Raw genomic sequence first — 16,725 nt, 5'->3', positions numbered from 1 at the left:
TCATCCATGAGTCCAAGTGGACATTTGTGCCAAATTTGAAGAAATTCCCTAAAGGTGTTCCTGAGATAGCGCGTCCACGAGAGAATGAAATGGACAGACGGACAATCCAAAAAATAACATAAAATGGAGATACCCAAGTGCAAGTGCCTCAGAAGCGTACTTCTTTCCACCATAATCAATATTATTGTTATCAGCATCATCCTAAACATCATTGTGGTCTACTAAGGTATCAAAAATTGTTCTACATGTAGAATACACGGAGTTCAGCAACATACAATAATTACTACTACTGGGTATATAACTTTTTTTATTATTCAAGGTCTGATTCAAAGTACACTGCATTTTTTATACATTGTTTTTCAAAGTAATTTACAGTAAACAAGGCATTATTTGTTATTGGTACTCATTCATTACCAAAATCACACTGCTGGCAAAAAAGAAAAAAAGGCTTCTTGTTAGATGCCACAGATTTAGATTAGATTAGATCTAAACAAGGGTAGTGGACTTTTATACAGCAATTTAGGGTAACAGAATTGGATACAGTATGTGATTTTCATTTTATAGACTATCTTATAAAAGACTGCCTAATATAACAGTCAGAATACACGATGAGTCATTACAGTCCAGAAAAATCTAGGCTAGCCATTCCAGATGGTTCTGGAGTCATAGTGTACAACAGGTTTGCTACTCTAATGTGCAACTGGTCCATAGTGTGATAAACATTGTAGCAGACTGTTGTGTACATGGATGTAATTAACATGACATTTGGAAAGCTTAAGAAATAAGTCATTTGCAGTTCCATCTGAGGCTACATACTCATTAAAGTGATGTTTATACCATGATAACAATTAAAACAACAAAATGAAAAGAATGTTTAACAGTATATGATTCCCTGAAAAAGACTGAAATGTGTTTTTGTGCACATGTATGACTCTCTCCAGTGTATATTGAGAGGTTCTGACTGAGAATTCATACCTTACAAACAGTCCCTGGCTCATTGCTCTAATGCTCCAGTGGAACACAGGATACTGGTTGACAGCTTGTGAGAGCGAAATGAAAGGAAGTAAAAAGTTAGGGATAGGGCATTTAGTCAGTCTTTGTGGAGCAGGTTTTGCTAGCTGACTGGCAAGCCTTCGCTGGTCCTCTTGTCTCTAATGGAGCGCAACATGTCTGACACCAACTCCTCAAGCCCGTAGGCTGGTGCCCAGCCCCAATCTCGCCTGGCATTGGAGTCATCAAACCTCACTGGCCAGCTGTCTGCTGCGAAGTGACAAGAGCATTATGGACCTTGTTGTAAAAGTTCAGCAATATCAATCCAACAAATGATTTCAAAATCAGGAGGTGAAGCCAAAAGTAAAAACTCATTGTTGCTTTCATCCAAGAAAACAGCATGACACCTACAACATTAAACCCGATTTCAAGTAAACATTTCATCTATTATGACATAACTGGACAAGCATCGTTGCAATTTAAGTCCCCAACAAGCCAGTGTAATTTTTCAGTGCTAGAACACAGTGCCAAAATGCTTCCCAAAGTCCAATTTAATCAAAATTGGACCTATGATTCATTAGGCTAATCAGTGTATTTTTAAAATATAGTTGGATTTTTGTCATGTCATTTGCTTTGATGTTATGTATCCTAACAAAGGCAGCCAAAAGTCTGCAACTGTATTGGTGGGATGACATGCATTTGGGGATGAAGCCATTTCACAGATTTGACTACTAAATATAGCACATCCAATCATCCTATCAGTTAGACTTTTTAGCTAAGAGAACATAAATACAGTATAGAGAGGTATCTGTTGTATCACATGTATGTGATTGACAGGAAACCAGATGTAAACATCTGATCCTGGATAGCATATGAATCCTCTGCGTTAAGTCGTACCAATGGTCTGGCGGACAGAGTCGGGATTGTAGGTGACTTTGAGGTGAGGAAGGTGATTGCGGATTTCTTGGGCCACCTCTTCTGGAGTGAAGCTCATGGCTGCGATGTTGTAGGTGCGCAAGGACAGCTGGCACTCTGGAGCCTGCATGAATTCTACTGTGGCACGGTGGCAGTCCGAGATATGCATCATGGGAAGACGGGTGTCAGGACGCAGGTAGCACTCATGGTGTCCTGTGCTGAGAGCATCATGGAAGATTTGAACTGCATAGTCTGTGAAAACAAAGGTCCGGAGGGCTTAGTCCATGAAATCCACCATGGTTATATTGTATATAATATATACAACATACTCAAACATGAGGTGAAGTAATACCTGTTGTTCCTCCCCCTGGAGGTGTGTTGACCGATATCACACCTGGATAACGTAGGCAGCGGAAGTCCAGGCCATATTTATGATGGAGATACTAAAGAAAAAGAAAGACAGAAGATTGATATGCTACTAAATTTCACAAATAGATGTATAGGACTACTAGGTCCGTCTGTATGTTTGGATATTTGAAGAATGCTTTAAGATGGACCCACCTCCCCCATTAGTTCTCCGTGAACTTTGGACACCCCGTAGATAGTTCGAGGTCTCTGGACACAGAGGTCAGGTGCTGGGTCACGAGGAGAGGAAGGACCAAATGCTCCAATGGTGCTCGGGACAAAAAGGCGCAGGCAGTTCTCCAGGGCCAAGTCCAGCACATTATGAAGGCCTAGATGGACAGCAGAAAATCAGAAGAGGTTGAACATAACGATCCATAAAAAGGTGGCACATGTAACAATGTGTATGTTCAAGCAGACCTGTGATGTTGATTTTGCGTGCCAAAGCAACATTTGCCTCGCCAACAGCACTAAGCAGAGCACTGTAGTGGACCAGCCAAGTGACACGATTATTTACAATCAGTTCTCTGAGGTGTTTGTAGTCCAACACATCAGCATATACAAATGGACCTAGGGAGGTAGGGAGACCAATGATATGATTTAAACGGCAGGGAAATGTTATACATTCTGTTAAGTGTAAATTGGAGAAGAATGTAATAATTTTGCATACCACTTCTGAAAACATGAGGTGAAGGCTTCTTAATGTCTGACAGGATTACATTCTCTGTTCCATACTGTTTCCTAGATATTAATAAAGGCATCATGACATTAATATTTTAAACATCTTTAACAAACTCTAATGTCTAAGGAAAATCTAAATATCTCACCTCATCATCTGTGCAAGCCCCACACCCAACTGCCCAAGACCACCTGCGTACAGAGACAAAGTTTCATATTATATACAGACAGATGACAAATTAAAGGAAAAACCTGAGTAAATGAGTGGAGAAACATAATTAATGCAGATGTTTCCACACAGGTGCAATGCCTGATTCTGATTTTGTATCCAGATGGTGAGAAGAAAACATCTGAGTGACTTTGAAAGAGGGTTCATTGTTGGGGCACGGATGGCAGGAGCTTAAGTCACAAAGACTGCTCAACTGGCCAGTGTTTCAATAAGACTAAAGAGACATCTGAATTTAGATCTATGAGAAAGACATCAGTAAATACAGTCGGAAATTGTGGGCAATAGTGCACATTTAATGACCATGATGCTCATGCATTAGTGCAATATGTAAGGAAAAACAGTAGAACTCTTGTGACTGAGAATGTCAATGCAAGATGTGATCAGACTGTCAGCAAGAAGAGTCCGTCGACAATTACATAGAGAAGGATATTATAGTAGGGTTGCAGTGCATAAACCCCTCATTACAAAGATGAATGGACATTTGAGAGTTCAGTGGTGCAAAAACCATAGGCACTGGTCTACAGATATGTGGAAAAAATGACATGGTCAGATGAGTCATCATTCACCATATTACAATACATATAAGTGGGCGAATGCATGTGTGGCATACACCAAGAGGTCTGAATGCTTGACCCCTACAGCGAGGGGATCCGGTGGCTCTGTTATGCTGTGGGGGGCATTTTGCTGGCATGGTTTGTGTCCACTTGTCCCCTTAAAGGGAAGGGTCACTGCAAATCAATACAAAGTTGTTCTGAGTGATCACCTTTATCCTGTGATGAAACATTTCTATCCTGATGGGACCGGTCTCTTCCAGGATGACAATGCCCCCATCCATAGGGCACCATCATCAAAACACCAAATGGGGGAATACTTTTGGAAGAATGGTGTCCATCCCTCCAGTAGAGTTCCAGAGATGTGTAGAAGCAATGCCAAGGCGCATTGAAGCTGTTCTGGCAGCACATGGTGGCCCAACACCTTACTAAGACACTTTAGGTCGGTTTTTCCTTTAATTTGCCACCTGTCTATATTTCCAGAGGAAACAAAAAAATGTTTGGAGTTTGGTATGAAAATGAAATAAATGTTTTTGGTGCACCATGCTTCAGCTGGGAAAAAAAGCTTTTTGTTTGTTCCAAAGCTTTATCCTGTGACAAAAAGTGATAGCAGGCTATTATTCCCCCCACAGTCACTCATTGGCTTTTTTGTGTCACCAGCACTGTCTACACACACCCTATTGTGATGAGTGAAAATGGCATCCTGATGCTAGCGCACAGTGAAAACAACTCGAAAAGAAGAAAGGCAACAGCACATGCGTCTGTAGTAGTCCACTCATGGCACTGATGCCATAATGATATGAAACATTCCTTCGGATATTCCTCCCTCTCATTTTATCTACTTGGAGGTGATTTGAGTAACTCTCTGTTTAAAGGTTGCCCTTGAGCCAGGCATTCAACCCCTATTGTAACTGCTCTGTGGCTAACAGTATAAAACAGGGGCTGCACAGTGAAAACGGTAGAAAACAATAGCAGCTTCACAGGTTCAGTGTTTGGGTAGGTGTGGAACAGTCCACCTTTCCCTGAATAAATATACAGTATGTCAGGTAGAAGCAGCTATATGCTAATGACAGAAGGGAAGCTGTGTCACCTGTGATGAGGATACGGGGGTTTTCCTGAGTAGGCGGTGGGTTGCAGGTCTCCCGGCTGTTCCACCTGCTCATCTGTCTGGGCAAACAGCTGAAGGTGCGACCAGGCAAACTCTGCGTCTGCGCCTTGCTGAGACAACCTCGGCAAAACAGGCCCAGCACAGTCGCGGTGGGCACAAAGACTCGCACACCAGATTGCATGTCCAGTAGCAGTCCTTAGAAAAGTTAAAGTAAACTTAACTAGCTGACCAAACCATACTGGTGAGACAGAACTTCATCACTGGGGAATATACAAGTTGTTTTAAAATTAAATCACAGACACAAAGTCTACACAGACTGAACTCAAATAGAATATGGAAAAAGATATATTACCTGTGTGCTGACAAAATCAGAAACCCCCGGACAGATGATTCTTTATCCAGCAAGCGCAACTTGGTAAATCCAAAACTATTCCTCAAAATTGAATCATGAAATAACAGCATATAAAACGAGTTGTTCGAGGCATTTGAGTGTTAGAATTAAAAGATTACCATCCGTCTGGTCACCGTTTCTGTCCATCCAGTAACCACTGGTTAAATAAGCAGGTATAGAAAGTCATGCTGGGCTATGTGGTTCTTGTCCACATCGTATAATCACCAGGGCTTGTGGCTCTTGACTGAACAGGACTACAGTCTCCAGCTTGCAAAGCTCCGCGTGTGCAAACATGCTGACTTGCTGTGCACGGGGATTTGTATTGTGAAGAGTGTTTAGCTGAGCTTAACAGGACTGGGAGGTGTGTCACTTATACAGTCTTCTTCATTTGATAATATATGCGAGTTGATTTGTGTGGGAAAATAATTAACCTTTTGAAATTATGAAAAACAAAGGCAATAATTAGAGAAAATAAAACACTCTGTGGGCAGTTTTTAAAGCACTAAAAAATATGAAGTAAAAGAGGGCTAAACAGCTTTAAAGGAATAGTTCTACATTTTCTGAGAGTTAGATGAAAAGATCAATATCAGTCTCATATCTGACCATTCTATATGAAGCTGGAGCCAGTAGCTGGTTAGCTTAGCTTAGCATAAAGACAGAGGAAAACAGTTAGCATGGCTCTGTCTGAAGGTAACAAGATGTGCCTACAAGCACCTCTATAGCTCACTAATTTAATGTTATATATTGTTTGTTTAATCTAAGCAAAAACAGAAGTGTAAATATGGTCAATAATTTGTGGTTTTACAAATGGACTATTTCTTGGCTAGTAGCAGAAACTTCCCAAAGTCTCTGCTGGTTGCCTCACAACCTCTGGGTGATAACAAGCATATTTCCCACAATTTTTACTACACTTTAAATCACACCAATAATTCTGTTTTTTTTTTCCAACACAATTTTTATGAAAGCATGAAAATTACTGTACTTTAAAACACCGTTAAAAGATATGAGGAACAATTCAACAGTTGAAAGACATTGCACATTGGTAACATTCCTATTTATGTTCATTTCCCTCAAATGTTCATTATCATCATCTCCACTGCACTGGTCTGTACACTGAAAGATCATCAGCTCAGAGCCAGCTTCCCCCACTCAATGACCATGTTCCTTATTTCTTCCTGGGCTTCTTCTAGGTGGCGAGCCTGTTGGGTCCACCTCAGAAAAAAGCCTGAGGGAAAGACATGAGCTTGAGACAGCACCAACACTTATCAAGTCACCAATAGGTCTAAAAGCATAAAATCAAGTTTGAATGCATACATCAACCAAAGCTCACCTTTCCACAGCTGCAGGGACTGAGGGTGGACTGAAGGCCAGATGGCCAGCTCAGTGGGTTCATACAAGGGGTTGGAGTAGTGCTCTCTGTCCCTGGGCCTAAGCAGAGCCTGGAACAAACAGTGAGTCTTCTCCCTCACCCCTAGAGCACACCTGAGAGGGAAGGACAAAGATGGAAGAGTGAGGTGTGAGGTAACTAACACCACGTATGTCTATTCACACTCTGAGGGATGACTGACCTCTCCTGATTGTTGTTACAGAGGAAGGTTCCGTAGTCAGAGGCGTAGGCTTCAGTCGCCAGCCTCAGGAGCAGAGCCTCAGAGAAGCCCAGTGCTAGGGGGAACTGGCGCCACAGCTGCCACACACAGTCCAGCAGCAGCAGGAAGACTGGGGACTCCTGCTGGAGACGAGCATGGGAGTAGGCTGAGTGGGCACATCGCTGCTGGAATGGGTGTCCTGCCTGTAGAGAAAAAGACACCTAATTTTGCTGCTAATTCATTTTATGACTGTCAAAACAAAGTGCTTGTGAATTAAGTTCTGCATAACCTGCCCACATTTGGATTAGAAGGATGATTTATCAGATTAGAAACCTATTTAAAGCAACTAGGACTGCTTATGGGTCTGTGAAAATGAGTCCCGATTTTTGACTTGCAGTTGTAATTTCATTCCTCTCAAATTCTGAAAAATACTTAATCGAATGCAGAGTTGCTGAAAAAGTCTAATTACTCTCTGTATGTTTTTGGGCGACCGCACCACGGTCACCAGGTTAAGAGAAGCATATCTTGTTGAATCTATGATCACCTCATGCAGCTGACTGAATATGAACTTCTCGCAAGACACTTCCTGTTAGGGGTGGACTATTGAGCAATATTCTTTAAGCAATAGATTTGGTCATACTACATGTGAGAGAGTGCTTAAAAAAAATTCTGCAGCTATAATGTCAAATGTTAAATGTTATAATAACGCAATATGTCCTCACTTTGGGTGCAACTGCTTTATTTAAGACTGATAAAGTGGTCTTTAAGTTTAGAATGCTTCCCCCGTCTGAACTTTTTTTTACTTTTCTGAAAGCATTAAAATAATCACTGAGCTTTATTTGATATAATATTTTTTTTGTATCCCCAAGATGATTTCAGACTCAGAAACTCTCCAATTTGTAAGCTGTGTAATTTTTTTTTTCTATGGTCTGCAGTACTGTATGTCTAAAATGTATTCCAATAAATGAGACACTTTAGCACCATCCCAGTCTTTTTACACACATAGGCTGTGTCCAAAATCACTCCTTCATTCACAGAAACTCATTAGTTTACTGTATGTGAGCAGTAAAGCGAGAATCAAGACACTTATCAGTCATTGCCATTATGGATCACTGACAGATGTAGGCTCACAGAACAGTAAGTTTTGCATTTGCAAAATTCAAACATCGCACCATTGTTGACATTTTCGAAAGGCACCTTATCATGCATAAATTCCACACAATTTCACAATTCGCACACTTAAGATAAAATGGCAGAGAGTAAATATACACTCACCTGTATCCACTCCCTCTCCAGCAGAGCCAGGAAGCCCTCCAGTGTGCGGCAGCTTGGGTCCATGATGAGCTGTGCCAGAGTGCTGATGAGCAAAGTGGAGTCTATCCCTTCAGAGCCGTGCACCAGGACTGAATGACCATCCCTGGACAAAAAACAATACAGATGCTTCAGTCTTGTTCATCTGTATGTTAAAAAATATGCATTTTATTTCTTGGCAAAACAACTACAGAGACCTTTCAATTAGTGCTGCTGACAAATTGAAATGTTTTAGTGTTGTCAGTTTCTTATGCTGTCTATGCATGTTCAGCCTATGTCTAGTATTTTACTGTCTTTTAACATCATATTTTTAATATGTTTTTGCCCTTTTGATTAAATTAAGAACATATTATTACCATTTTATTTACATGTTAGTATTTTTACTATCCTCCCATGTATTCAAAGTGAAAAAAATTCTTCACTGAATTATTGACTTGCATAGTTATACAAGCACGAGATAAGTGCAGGCACACTGTAATCTCACCACAGATAGTTGTAGTTCCTACCTCTCCACACACTCTGCCAGCAGGCCAGCTGTTGACAGAGCAGTCTGGACGTGAGACAGCCACTTAGAATTTTCAAGCTTACTGAGCCAACGGTCCATATTGTGGGACTCGTCGCCACAGGCCTCCACCAGCTTAATTAGACTCTCCTGGAGTGCTTTACCCCTGCACAAATACATTTAAACCTCTTATACACATGTGCACATGCAGAAATCACACGTAAGAAAGTGAATTAGCTTCAATGGAAAAGATCAGTGTCAGTGAGATTGTGGACAAAAGCATTTATTCACTTTAGCTTTTCATTGTGGCATTCACACACATACACACACACCTTTCCATCTGTCTGTGCAGTCTCTTCCAGCGGTTGTAGCACGATTTGGATTCAAAGCCTCCACCTGTCATCCGGGCCTGTTGCGCCTGCTGACTGGAGCGTGTGTCAATAATGTAACCTTTGTCTGAGCCGTCAATCACAGCCTGGAAGAAGTGCTCATCTTCCCTGCAGCGCTTCCTATTGGCTCCCGTCAGTGGCTGACTGCTGCGCACGATTACCTGGAAAGTGTCGGTTTAATTAGCAGTGGGAATCGTAGGCCACTTTTAACCGTGCTCAGTACAGCAGCGCAGAGACAAACAGCTCACCATGCCATTCTTCCTGTGGTAGTAGCAGAGGACAGGGAAGCGTCCTCCCTGTCTGAATTTGGCCACCTTCTTCAGCGCGTCATCGTCTACATCCATGGGAACAATGACAGCTGGAGGGTAGGAGGGACACACTGTGTAGTCTCTGTTCACAGTGCTCAGTCTCCACCTATTGTGCTGCAAACCCAGGAGAGAGAAGGCGATGAAATCTTGTCACAGCGACAAACAACTAATGGATGAAAATTTGACCTTCAGTACACATAAATGATGCAACCTCCTGTCGGTAAAGTGCACACGCCCCATCTGGTTTATACTCGCTTGATGTCAAAGGACACTAAAGTCACAGGAAACAGCCCTAACACGGGTCAATACACCTTCCTCTGCACACAGCACTTGCTAACTGCTGACTTGTTCACACTTTAAACCAAGACAGCTGTTTGTGCTTCACTTTTAATTGTGTCATGTAGAGGTAGAAGAGATGGTACCAAAATTTAATATTTACCCATAATGACCAAACTACAGCCTGGGATGCTATTCTGTAATGTTTCTATCTGTTAAATTGACAAACTGCAAACCCAATCATATGTTAAAGTTTAAAGAGAGAAAGAGTCAGTTTCAGCAGGACAAATGTGGATAAACATTAAAGCTCCAACCAGATTCTTCTAGATGAGCGATAGTCACCAGGCCAGGCCTGATGAAAACTACAGATATCCTGGCGTATCGTGCCAGTAAAACACATGCAACAATGCCGCCTTCAGGGTCCACCCCTCACCATAGCAACACACTGTTCCCAAAGGAGGGCGTCTGTAGATTAAGCACAAATTCAAGCTGTGTCCAGCACATTCTGAAGTAAAGGAAAACAAGTGTAACCTAACAGTGGTGACAGAGCTGTGCCCTTAGCTACAAAGGATATCCTGAATCTTGACCCTTATGTTGAGTTTCCCTGGCATTTTCCTGTCATGTGGTTCTTGGATCATTGTTGGAAAAGGTTGCCAGTGAGACCGTGTGTCTCACAGGCAACCTTATGTGTGTTTCTATGCATTTGGGAGTACATTCATGTGCAGCAACAAGCAAGTCTCTACAGAGAGTTTATTGTGGTGCTTACGAGCTCCTTCATTTGAGTGTAGTGCTTTTCAGGGGATGAGAGACCCCACTGGTCCTGGAGATTGAGATCAGGAGGTCTGTAAAAGAAAGGGTACATCTCCGACACACAGTCCAGACAGGACAGGGTCTAGAGAGAATGAAAGAGAGATTGTTGTGAGACTTCAAAACAATGTCATCAGATGTAAAGCTGTGATGAGGACGAGGAGGAAATAACGAGAAAAACAGACATAGAAATAAACACTGATTACTTTATCCCCACTAGACACCATTAATTATTGTACCTCAATAGAGCGTGCAATGTTGAGACACTGCTCCATGCCTGGGATGTCAAGCTGGAGCACACGTAGGTCTTTACACTTGATGGTAATCGTCCCTGAGGATCCAGATATCCTACAAACACACGCAACAACACCCACACACACACACACACACACACACACACACACACACAGCTATGAATCCTGCAAAACAATGGAAACAATACCCCTGTGTCCACTTCATGTTTTGACTCTAGCAATGCAGAAAGCTTGACTTGAGGCAGATAACAGAAGGCGAACCCGGTCAGCTGGGGTGTGTGTGTGTGTGTGTGTGTGTGTGTGTGTGTGTGTGTGTGTGTGTGTGTGTGGGTGGGGGGGGGGGGGGTTTTCTCTTGATGACAAATGGGCGAGCCACATTTAATTTCTGTTACTGAGCAAAAACATATTTAGTAAGCTTTCACAGAGGAAACCGACAAGCTATTAGTAGCAAGCGACACACAACACAGCGTGTGTGGAGGGCGATGAGAAAGAGAGTTGGTCATTTTGTTAGCAAATTTCCTTCTTCTCAGTGCTGCGGGCAACAAAAGCAGCACAGCAGACACACTGCAACACAAATGATATCCAACCTTTCACTGCGGCCTGCATTAGAGAAGAGGCCGGAGTAGCCCAAAAGGTTTTCCACACTGATTAAAAAAGATTTGAGGAATAATGTAATTAGACATTAATTACACATTGGAGCATTCACTGGTGGTTTGGTGTTGATTAGTATATTGTTGATTAGTGTGATTATTTGTTTGACCAAGACCAAATAAAATAAATTAATGATAAAAAGATCCACAAGTCACTCATGCTGTAATAGTCTTTTAAAGCAGTTAAATGATGTTTATTGGAAAGATAATGATGGAGAATGTGAAGGCAACATCTGGAAACAACTGAAAACAAATGAAGTGAGACTATTTTTGAATATTTTTATTGTATGATGTAATGTTCAGCTAAACTACCTGATAATATATATCGTTTTTTCCCCTCACCTTTTCTCAATGGCATCGATGTTCCTGAGGAGCAGTAAAACCTGCCGAGAGCTGCCCTCCTCCCTGTCCGAGAAGAGCAGGTGGTGGCCGGTGATGCACAGGGTGCCTCTGCCCGGTGGGTGAAGTGGCTGCCGGAGCACAACATCCTCCACATTGGCGGTCTTAATGTGCTCAGAAAACTCCATCAGTTCCTCGTCAAAAAGTGTCACGGCCCTCAACTTCAAATCAGTTCCTCGCCTCTCTTATTAGAAAATGAAAGCAAAGCTCCCTCATCTGAAAACACTGCTACTGGTTGGGCAGAACTGCAGTTGCGCTCTTGCTTGTTTGACGATAAGGAGTCTATAAATAGATGTGGCTTCATAGCCAGGCACTAATGTAGCTACATCTTTCTTCACACAGCAGAGGTCTGAGAATGAAAATGTCTTGCAAGAGGCGACAGAAGACGGAAGTGCACGTTTCCTGAGGCACAGCAACACTGAGATGTGTCACACATTGCTGGTGAAAGTTTTGCACACTGTGGGGGTTGCAACAGGCAGCAGCGATGCTATATACGCAATGGCCGCTAGGTGGCAGCATGCTCAAACGTAGGAAAGTGGTCTAAGTCAGTGGATACAGACCTTTTTGGCCTGCAAGTCCTTCAAATAAAGCAAAGTCTACTCGGGACCCCTTGTCACATGTTGCATTGTCTACCAAATGCCAGAAAACAGTTAAAAATAACTGTTGAAGTTCCCCACAGTCCAAGGTTACATTTTCAAATGTCTAGGCCTAGTTTTGTCAAACTAATAGTCCAAAACCCAAAGATATTCAGTTTATCATCATGTTCGACAAAGAAAAGCAATAAATCATCACATTTGAGAAGTTTATTTTTTAATTTTTGCTTAAAAAATGACTAAATGATTGTTCAAGTATCAAAATAGTTGCTGATTAATCTTCTGTTCATTGACTAATCGATTAACCGACTAACCTCGCAGCTCTAGAAAGAGGATTTATTTTGTTTTATTTCAATAATTGGCTTGAGTAGATAAAACATTGTAATCTACAAGAAATAAAGCAAAATTTAGAAGAAAAAAAACACAATTTTATGTGTCCAAAATATGTTTGTTTATTAATCTGTATCCTATCCTGTCCAATCACCTCCCAACTGCTTTGCTTAAACTCGCGACCCCTTGTGGGGGTCCCGACGCCCAGATTGAGAACCACTGGTCTAAATCACAGCCATACTGACTGATAACCTACAGCTGTTTATTGGCTTTAATCAGTGGAAGAAGTATTCAGATTGTGCACTTAGGCTAAGTAAAAATACCAAAACTACAATATGAAAACACTTCATTGCTCTCTCTATATAAGCTTTTATATAAGCATTCAACAGCTAAGTAAATGTAAACGCTGCCAATTTTAATTTTTAGTGATTTTTCAAGCAAAAATGCCAAACATATTCAGGTCTCAGCTTCTCTGATGTGATGATTTAATGCTTTTCTTTGTCATACAGGATAGTAAATCGATTATTTCTGGGTTTGTGGCTTTTGTCGGACAAAGTAAGTTATATGACACCTTTAACTCTGTGACATTATAGTGAACATTTTTCGCTATTTTCGAACAACACAATCAATCGATTAATCGAGAAAATATCCTGCAGATTAATCAATAATGAAAATAACTGTTATCATGAGCAAAAGTTCGACTTTTCAAAGTATTATACTATTACACGTAATACTGCATTATTACTACTGATGCATTAGAGTGCATTTCAATGCTGGTGAAGCTCATTTAAATGACTTTTTATACTGTTGGGTAGTTTAATCTACATTAATGCCTCATATTTATACATGTAGAGTCTAAATCAACAAAATAATTAGTAACAGTAGCTATAAAAATATGTGTGGTGGAGTAGAAATATCGTGTTATTGTACTTAGTTATTTTCCATCGCTTCTGTGATAAAAAGTAATAGATAAAGTTAAAACAACAACACTTAACTCCAAAACTCCAAGATAATCTTATTTGCTTAGCATTGTGAATGCAAAGTTATGACTTCATTTATGTATTTTCAGTCAATACGGGACAAAGCATCACCTCAACATTGCTCCAATGTCTTGAAGGAAATCTGTTTTCCTTTCATAAAAAAAAAAAAAAAAAAAAAAGTCCTGTGATTTACCCAGCCTCCCTGTCCTCTGCGGTATGGGCGGTCACTGATTCTCAGCTCTCTATAAAGGAGGTGAGGACCTGTTGCGCTCCAGTCGCCAGCTTCCAGTCCAGAAAGTGATCTTAACGTCTTTTAACAAAGTCTGCTTTCATTGCTGCGACGATGGATTTTAAAGAGTTTGGAGATGAGTCCTCTGAGGGAGACACGGAGGATCTGGACAGCGTGAAAGCACTGACAGAAAAGCTGAAGTTAGAGACACGCAGACCATCCTATCTGGAGTGGCAGGAGCGGTTGCAGAGTGGACCGTGGCAGGACAGATATCCAGCTGACAGTCCGGGATCAGGAGGACAAGACGCCTCCATGCCTGCAGTTTTGAGAAATGAGAATTCTGAGCTAGTGGTGCGAAACATCTGTGGTTTTGACACCATTGATGATGCTTTGGAGTTTCTGAGAAAAGAGCTGGTGAGTAACTGCAGAGCACTTTATTTTAACCCAGTATTTGTATTTGATCCAAGATAGTGCAAATAAAGTTCATACCTTTTATTTTTAATTAGCTGTTAAAACTTTAGCATTGAGCATCAAAAAAAAAATAATTAAAAAAATCCCCATATGTGTGATTTCCATCTTCCTACTTCACCAAAGTCAGCTCTTTCAGGTGTCAGTGATCTGCTCTGCATGAATGCCTGATTTAATGCAAAGGATAGCATGACCTCACAAACTAAACAATATGTCTGTTTTCTCACAGTCCTGCACCCGTATAATCCACATACCAGTAATCTGTCTACACCTGCCGATAAGAAAGATTAAAAACTATGATAAGACACACTGACAGTGCCTGAATCAACATTTCCGACTTCCACATATTTTCTGGTATCTCACGGATGCTCATTATCTCTCTCTTGTTCATCTTCTCTCCAGAGGGAGATGCAGGTTCAGGACAACCGCCTAGCCCGTCAGCTGATCCGTCTGCGTGTGGAGATCCACCGGCTGAAAGTGGAGCAGGTGTGCGACCGCCATAAGGCGATGCTCGATGATGCAACATACGAGCTGGAGGAATGTGGCGAGGAGTCGGACCTTCTGTGTGACATCCCCATGAAGGCCGCCTTCGCCCTGTCCACCCCGCTGAAACACCTGGGCCTCACCAAGATGAACATCAACTCCAGACGTTTCTCACTGTGTTAAAACATCAACCCTGATTCTTTGTTACTGAGGATGTTCCCATGGCCTCTTCTCTGTCTGTGTAGGCAAATGAGGAGGTGTTTTGTTGACAGACTGGCTGGCCAGCTACTGGTTCCATGGGTGGAAATGAAAATGATTCCCATGGCGTGCAACACTTCTTGACAGGCATGAGGAAGCCTCCGTGCACAGACCTGTATGGGCACACACCCAAAAACACTGACGCACCTTTCTGCTGCATGGAGCCTAAGCTGCTCTAACAATGTGTGTTCTTTGCATGGTGCAGGGTGAATCAGAGTACATAGATGAAGAATTAGAGCTAGACTGAAATGTAAAGGTAGATATGAAGTGGGCGTTATGTTCAGGATCTTATACTTTCATTTTTAGTTCATTTTGGTTCATTTTGCCAAAGAAGTGCAAAACAGTTAGGGGGAGAGTAGTAAATACTTGCTCAAAGATTGTTATAGAAATAAGAAAATGCTCACTTCAAGACATAAAATGTCAGGGGTCACATTACTTTACAGGTAAAAAAGTTTTCCGCATTTGACTGAAATGAAAATGTGTGAAGGCAGTGTGTCTAATCCAGTCGAAAAGAAAAGTTCAGCAAAATTTTAAATCAAGCACGCCCTTTGATAAAGTGACATATTATGTAGGTAGAAGCCACCACCTCAAACAGCATCCTCGCAGGAAGCGGGAAGTCACACTCCAGCATTTTCACACTTCTTCTTCACAAACCAAAAATATCTCTATGGCCTCACCGCTGCAGTGACACAACCCAGGGGGCTGTTCTTAATGCATTTTGTTTTCCATTACAGTGTCCAGATCCTGCTGAGCACCGACTCTAAGCTATATATGGCTGGAAAGTGACCAAGTGTATTCTGTTGCTCAGTAGGCAATTCAGGGCGAATTAAATTGTTTATTACGTAGCTGATAATTATCAGCTTGTAAGTTTTTTGTTGAGTTATATTTTACTTTGGTTGTGTTAAATGTAAAAAAAACACATTTTTATCATTCTATGCAGATTTTTAAATCATGCTACTGTAATATGAATATATCTTCTTAACAAAACTGTAAAAAGGTATACAAGCAAAACGCCATGAGATGTAACTTGTCATTGCACAAACAACTGAATATTAAACAGACGTTGCCATATCCATGTCAGTTGCACATTTTATTAGCATGAACATACACAGAAGTGTAAGATATTGATCATTACATGATTGGAAAAGGTTATTTGGGTTAGTTCTGTGCATCTGTCTAAGCACAATCCACTATCAATCTTATTCAGGGTAAACGTCACCACATGCTCCATCCTCGGTCTTAAAGTCACTCCAAAAGTGACAATAGTCAAAAGGCACAATAGTCTCTTCTTTCCTTCCACGAGACATGCATGACCTGGTGTAATATGCAAACATATGAATGGGGCCCTAGAGGGATGAGCAGAACCACAGACATTGTTGGACACAACTAGTCCAACAAGAAACCAAATATGCCTCAGCAGAGTGCGGTCACTGTGTGAAATGAGAGCACAACCAGGACTGCTGAAATGATGATAATGTGGCATACTCCGGGACACGGGTGACCTCATGTGTGACGTTAGACTTCAACAGTGGAAATGAATATCATATGTAAAATACACAGAGGCCGAAGTATTGCACCTCGAGGCCTTATTCGTCATTGAATGCTTTTACAATAAAGAGCTGCAGACTTATGTTTCTC

The 16,725-nt window shown here is 41.4% G+C and overlaps 3 protein-coding genes across 4 annotated transcripts; 1 reads left to right on the top strand and 2 right to left on the bottom strand.

Annotated features, from left to right (window-relative positions):
- Positions 1-290: 290 nt before the first annotated feature.
- tdh2 (L-threonine dehydrogenase 2) lies at positions 291-5,622 on the bottom strand. 2 transcript variants are annotated; one of them, XM_042389336.1, is made up of 8 exons: positions 4,856-5,622; positions 3,135-3,177; positions 2,978-3,048; positions 2,728-2,877; positions 2,467-2,639; positions 2,258-2,348; positions 1,888-2,157; positions 291-1,260 (listed from the first exon to the last, which is right to left on the bottom strand). In XM_042389336.1, exons 1-8 carry the CDS (start codon positions 5,052-5,054, stop codon positions 1,115-1,117), a joined length of 1,143 nt encoding a protein of 380 aa, XP_042245270.1. In that variant the 5' UTR covers positions 5,055-5,622; the 3' UTR covers positions 291-1,114. The 2 variants fall into 2 exon arrangements, with proteins under 2 accessions (XP_042245270.1, XP_042245272.1); XM_042389338.1 differs by having other exon boundaries at positions 291-1,257.
- A 38-nt stretch (positions 5,623-5,660) lies between these two features.
- zgc:154055 (uncharacterized protein LOC556036 homolog) lies at positions 5,661-12,384 on the bottom strand. Its single transcript, XM_042389335.1, has 10 exons — positions 11,690-12,384; positions 10,683-10,791; positions 10,403-10,528; positions 9,301-9,474; positions 8,996-9,213; positions 8,668-8,829; positions 8,126-8,267; positions 6,833-7,053; positions 6,595-6,746; positions 5,661-6,489 (listed from the first exon to the last, which is right to left on the bottom strand). Exons 1-10 carry the CDS (start codon positions 11,872-11,874, stop codon positions 6,389-6,391), a joined length of 1,590 nt encoding a protein of 529 aa, XP_042245269.1. The 5' UTR covers positions 11,875-12,384; the 3' UTR covers positions 5,661-6,388.
- A 1,494-nt stretch (positions 12,385-13,878) lies between these two features.
- Positions 13,879-16,144, top strand: fam167b (family with sequence similarity 167 member B). The gene is made up of 2 exons (XM_042388788.1): positions 13,879-14,292; positions 14,749-16,144. Exons 1-2 carry the CDS (start codon positions 13,993-13,995, stop codon positions 15,010-15,012), a joined length of 564 nt encoding a protein of 187 aa, XP_042244722.1. The 5' UTR covers positions 13,879-13,992; the 3' UTR covers positions 15,013-16,144.
- Positions 16,145-16,725: the final 581 nt, after the last annotated feature.

This window comes from Thunnus maccoyii, chromosome 16 (genome assembly GCF_910596095.1).
Source record: "Thunnus maccoyii chromosome 16, fThuMac1.1, whole genome shotgun sequence".
Classification (NCBI taxonomy): domain Eukaryota; kingdom Metazoa; phylum Chordata; class Actinopteri; order Scombriformes; family Scombridae; genus Thunnus; species Thunnus maccoyii.
This window is presented reverse-complemented; position numbering and strand designations above follow the sequence as displayed.